The sequence below is a fragment of the Megalops cyprinoides genome, chromosome 12, assembly GCF_013368585.1.
Source record: "Megalops cyprinoides isolate fMegCyp1 chromosome 12, fMegCyp1.pri, whole genome shotgun sequence".
NCBI lineage: Eukaryota > Metazoa > Chordata > Actinopteri > Elopiformes > Megalopidae > Megalops > Megalops cyprinoides.
Window position 1 is genome coordinate 24,719,237 of NC_050594.1, and position 5,395 is coordinate 24,724,631.

Below are 5,395 nucleotides of genomic sequence, written 5' to 3' on the forward strand. Positions count from 1 at the left end.
CATGGCTTTACATTTTTCCCTTTTGTGTCATGCACTTGATGATTCAGCCCCAGACTGATCCTTTAAATAACTTTTCTAGATGGTTCTGGTAACTCTCTTCTTTACCTGAACAAAGTCTACCAGGACAGACACATGCAAGACAAACTTAGACTCCAGAAAAGCTTTGTATTTATTTAATTTTTTATTATTATTATCAATTCAAAACAGCAGCTGTTTGCACTACTTGGGATCCAGACGACATACAAAAAAGACATTTCTGAACAGGATTAAAGACATGGTTTGAACATGTAAACAGGCACATTCGAGTCTCAGCGGAATAGGTGTGGTCTATCATCCAACCACTGACAGAGCTTTACGCCCTTTCGTCAGTGATTTTCATTCACACACCAGCCCCGTCTCGACCTGAACAACTGTCTGTGAAGAAGTCGCTGTGGGATTCTAATTCAGCTGCCCCTACATTAATGACAATGATCCGCTTGCACCATGCTGAAGCACTTCTCGCTAACATTCTGAATTGAGTCAACACGCTATCTCCTCCTAAAAGGAAGTACACCACCAGCCACGTCAAATGTAGTCAGTGGCACACCTCTATCAGAATGTTCATGATGTACTGCAAGACCGCAGCTATATGCTTTGATACATCTGCTTGTACACCGCTTTTCTTTCCATTGATCCATTTCCCAATAGTTTGTCAGCAGTAGTGCAGTATTTAGCTTTAGCAACCTTTAGCACTATGATACACAGAGAGCAGTGTGCACTAAAATTGAAATCCTGTCACATTCAAATCCACTTGCCAAGTAGCCCTTGCTCTGCAAACACTGAAGGGTTTCCCAGAAGAAAACCATGTAACCTCACAAATATTTGGCCTTGTGCTGTCCTGACTACTTTTAACGTGTAGCAGACTTTAATACTCACGTTTAAATGCTGAATATACGCACAGGTCTTATGTCACACTAGGATGGCCTTCCTTTTGAAGAATATTGAAAGAGCAAAGGTACGTAAAGCACATTGGAGTTTATCAAAGCTGGTGAATCATGTGCAACAACATGTTCAAAACAGTACAACAAACATCTACGTAGAGAAGGGCACACAAGGAGATTGTCATTTTAAATAAAAAATACAAGTTCTTACATGTATAAAAACAGGCATACATCACCGTGGTGTAAAAATGACACAATATTACATATTAAAAACTCCATCTCACAGAAATAAATTAATTTCGTCTTTATAAAAGCTGGTTTCTTGTGCTTTCTTTCTGTTGAATGATTTTGGTTTACTTTCCCAGGTGATGATGACATTCTAACAAGAGGGGGTCTTGAAATGCTAAATTAATAACAAATGGGGATGATGTTACCAAAGTCACTGTCCATTTCATGTGCTATACTCACTTATGGATATTGAGTGCAAAGGTTCGGTCCATGCTGAGAGTTCACGCCTGTTTTGTCAAATGAACTTCGACAGGAATGTTGTCTTGCTTCCAGAAGGTAGCCACCTCCATATTTCTAGATTCTTAGATAGTTGAACTCAAGCCTCACTGGTGGAGTCTCTACTGAGGTTCCCCTTAAAGCAGTTCTGAAAGCACATTACCTTCTTTTTTCCCTTACATAAAAAGCTATTCATCAGCTGTCCAGAAATGAGGCGTTTCTTCCCCATTCTGAACCCTACCGCTTTCTGTAGCTCTCTTCAAGCCACTGCCTGACATCTTTCAGATTGTAGAAAAATGGTCCCTTTCCCCCTAGGTAGGCAATTTTCTTCTTCTGCACAATGCAGACTCTTTCGAATGACACACCATAGGCCACATTGGCGTTGTTGTCCATGCAGTCTGCAACTAGCTGGCACTGCGGAGGCATGGAGAAGTGCTCCAGGAGCCGCTGGGCAGCCAGCACGCGCTCCTCCAGGCTGCGGTGCTTACGCACCTTGAACGAGTGCGCTTCCATGGCGGGCGCCGCCCAGATGTCTGAGGGGTGAGCCTCGTCGATGTAGACCAGAAGGAAGTCAGCCACATCCGAGTACTCCTCCACCAGCTGCCGGAAGGCAGGCAGGTGGCTGATGAAGGGGGGTCAGGTGGCCGAGCCAAAGTTGACCACCAAGGGGCGGTCGGACGTCTCGAAATCCAGCAGGCGGCACTCATCGCCTGTCCTGCTGCCAAAGCTCAGCTTCCTGCTGCTTATGCTGGGAACCTTCACCACCTTGGAGTTTGGTGCTTCCCCACCAAGCTTCACCTGTGCCAAAAAACAGAAACCACATTTCTGCTTCACTATGCCATTTCTTCAAAGTCTGCTATAAAAAAACATTACTATGTGAAGGAATAAAGAGTAACATATTCAATGAAGCACACAAAGCATGTAATTTAAGCCCTATATTTCTATATAATTAGATTTTATTATAACCTTATAACATTGCATAGGCTTACTCATCCTTTTAAGTTTAGTAAAACTATTTTACTTTGAATGAGGACAGTGTATTCTTTAACCACACCCAAAATATGGGTCTAGTGGCATGAGTTTCACCAGCAACAGCAAGAATAGGCTAGGGGAGGCGCTAACCATGCCAGTCCTGTGACAACAAGTTCTCAAGATCAGAGCCAAAACCAAGCAAATGTGGCAGAAGCTGAGCGAGTGGTCTCAGACGTGCCTACACACACATGCGCGCACGCACACACACACACACACACAGCAGAAGAGGGACTTTTTCCTTGCCCACTCACATAGTGGAGTGGAATGTACTTGCTTCTGCCATATGGGCTTGAGGTGCTGATGGCATTAAACCAGCTTTCAGCCACAGTTGTACAGCTACATCTATAAAGCTTCTGGTCTGCTCATTACTTTCAATTACAAGTGTAACATATCAAATAGTCCTAATGAGTTATGATACTGATGTAAGCTCATAGCAAACAAATGCATCAGTGTTACCATCTGAATAAATCATCGTACCACACCACCCCAACAGAGTGAATACATTCTGAATGTATCTGAGTTAACTTTCATAACTACAGGTATGTAGTTCCAGCCATCTCACTACATCTCTGTTCCAAATCTCCGTAATGGTCCTAATGTCTCTCTCACACAAACATCAGGAGAGGGACAGAAGCATGTGTTGAAAATAATGTCCTCACTTCCAGTATAATTTAGCCTATGCCAGATAGTTTAAGCAACTTTGAAAGGATGTTGTTCTGCTTCGCTGGGCTTCATGGAAGTTCTGTAAAATCTTTAAGCCAATTATTCTTAAGCAATGGTGCAGCATCAGATATTCTTTACTTAAAAATCAGTTCACAGAGACCTTGCATGTTGCATGTGTTGGAAAAAAAAAGCCTAAACCACGTGGGCTGCTTTTATCCTTCCGTTACATCAAGCTACAAACTGCTGACCAGTTTGGGCTCCAGTTTCTTATAATAAACTTGAGTGTGCTGGAGGAAAAAGTACAAACCCTTCTCTGCAGCATTACATAAGGACATTTTAAAAGCAACATCACAAAGGACATGGAGGGAAAGTAACCTCAGAGGCAGAGAGTGTATCATGGTTTGACTGATTGGACTCATTGTGGCAGGGCAAGACTGTCCTCTGTAGTCGATAATCTAGGAAAAGGTTTTAAACTTGACAGACAGACTGACCAGGCACAGAGGTAAACTGTGGGGCTTTGCTGATTTTCTTAAAGGCCAAGTACAGTGGCTTTCTGAAGTAAACACATGTCCATGTGCACACACTTGTGAGACTACAATGAGGGAGATGCAGACTGAATTTATTCATACAGACAGAATTGTTTTAAACTGTTAAAACTAACAAGTAAAAAAATCAGACATTTTAGTTGTTGCCGGTATAGAGTAGGGCAATGACCAATGGGTCCCTACACTGTTACCGAGTAAAGTTGAAATTTTGGACAATGGTTGGACAATTTAATCCATTTAAATTCTGATTGCTCTTAAAGGAATCAAGTGCAAATAAATGCAGATTCATTGTCTGCTGTGAATGCATTGTGTTTACTCTGAATGTAAAAATAAAGGGAAATGAAATGTTTTCATAGAAAATTCTGTTAGTTAATTAGTCAGTTATGACTGTTACTATCATTAGTATAGCAAAAAATGTTCACGTCGGTAGAGCAGACGTGGAACCACCTTAAATGCAGTCCAAGTACAAAAAAAAAAAAACATTCTGAATGCAAATTTACCTGCTTATAGGCATCCAGTAGGAAACTGTTCCATATAGATCTCAAGCCGGCAGAAGTCAACATGCGCTGCCATTCGTCGCCGGCAGCCGACCCAGAACAGCTAAGGAGTGACACCATGCGCTTCAGTAAGACCACCGAATCATATAGCGCCAGGAATAGGCAGTTGGAGAAGAAACCTGGCAATATCTGCAAGGTTACCAACAAGTCCACACTTAACATGCCCATTTTCTGTTGAGTTAAAAAGAAAAGCAAACGCAGGCTCACGCGCTTTGTTTCTTTTCAAAGTTCATCTTTTCAAACCCATTCTGTTCCGTTACTGTCTTCACGGTAATTGTTTGTAGACTTGTAGGGTTTGCCTCAACTAAAGTATACGGTTGTGTTGCGTTTTGCACTAACGCTTATCGTTAGTGCAATAAAATTGCCCCACAGTGTTCATCTAAGCAAGGCGCGCTGCGGGAAGATTCAAAGCTTGTGCGCTGTTTCCCAAACTTCTTTTCGCATTCCTCCTTTGATTAATATCGTTCTGCGGTGATAAAAACTCCTCATTCGCAGTGCTCTTTATATACCGTAAGTCATTCCCCTCTCTGTAATAAACCTCGGGGCTTATCTTGTGGTAAGATCATGACGTCACGATGAAAGCTTTCTCTGTGGAAAGGAAAGATAATAAAATGCATGGAAACAGACAGCTGGGAGGAACTTGCTCTCAAACCAGCCCTTTCAAACGTCAGTTATCGCGGACTTGAGCACCCTTCAGACTGGACAGACGTTTTTGATGCAGCAATGAAAGTCCTTTCATGCAGCTATGCTTTGTTGAATAAACTAATCCGGCTGGTGTTCAGCGAAATATTGTAGGGTAATAAAATGCACCACCCTTTGATATCCAAATGACACTGTACATTTAATAACTAAATTAAAATTCAATTCTGTACTTAAATGCTTCTCCGCCATTTCAATTTAAAACAACCAGCGTTATAATTAATTGTTACCGGCAGTCGGGTGCTACTTCTGTGGCATTCCAGATGAGAAACTTTTGACTTACAGAAGTGAGAACGCATGAATTAAAGATTGCCAACAGGTAGGCTGAACCGGAGCATTTCAAGTAACGTTTCCTGTAATGTTATAAAGTCTTCATAACATAAATATAATTCAGTAAATATATTTTATTCTATACAATATAACAAATCCTCTGTGCTATTTTCTACAGGAATATTTTTCTTAATTCTTGTGTTTT

General features: G+C 41.5%; 1 protein-coding gene across 1 annotated transcript; it reads right to left on the reverse strand.

Annotated features, from left to right (window-relative positions):
• Positions 1–1,661: 1,661 nt before the first annotated feature.
• Positions 1,662–4,389, reverse strand: dio2 (iodothyronine deiodinase 2). Its single transcript, XM_036542819.1, has 2 exons — positions 4,165–4,389; positions 1,662–2,222 (listed from the first exon to the last, which is right to left on the reverse strand). Exons 1-2 carry the CDS (start codon positions 4,387–4,389, stop codon positions 1,662–1,664), a joined length of 786 nt encoding a protein of 261 aa, XP_036398712.1.
• Positions 4,390–5,395: the final 1,006 nt, after the last annotated feature.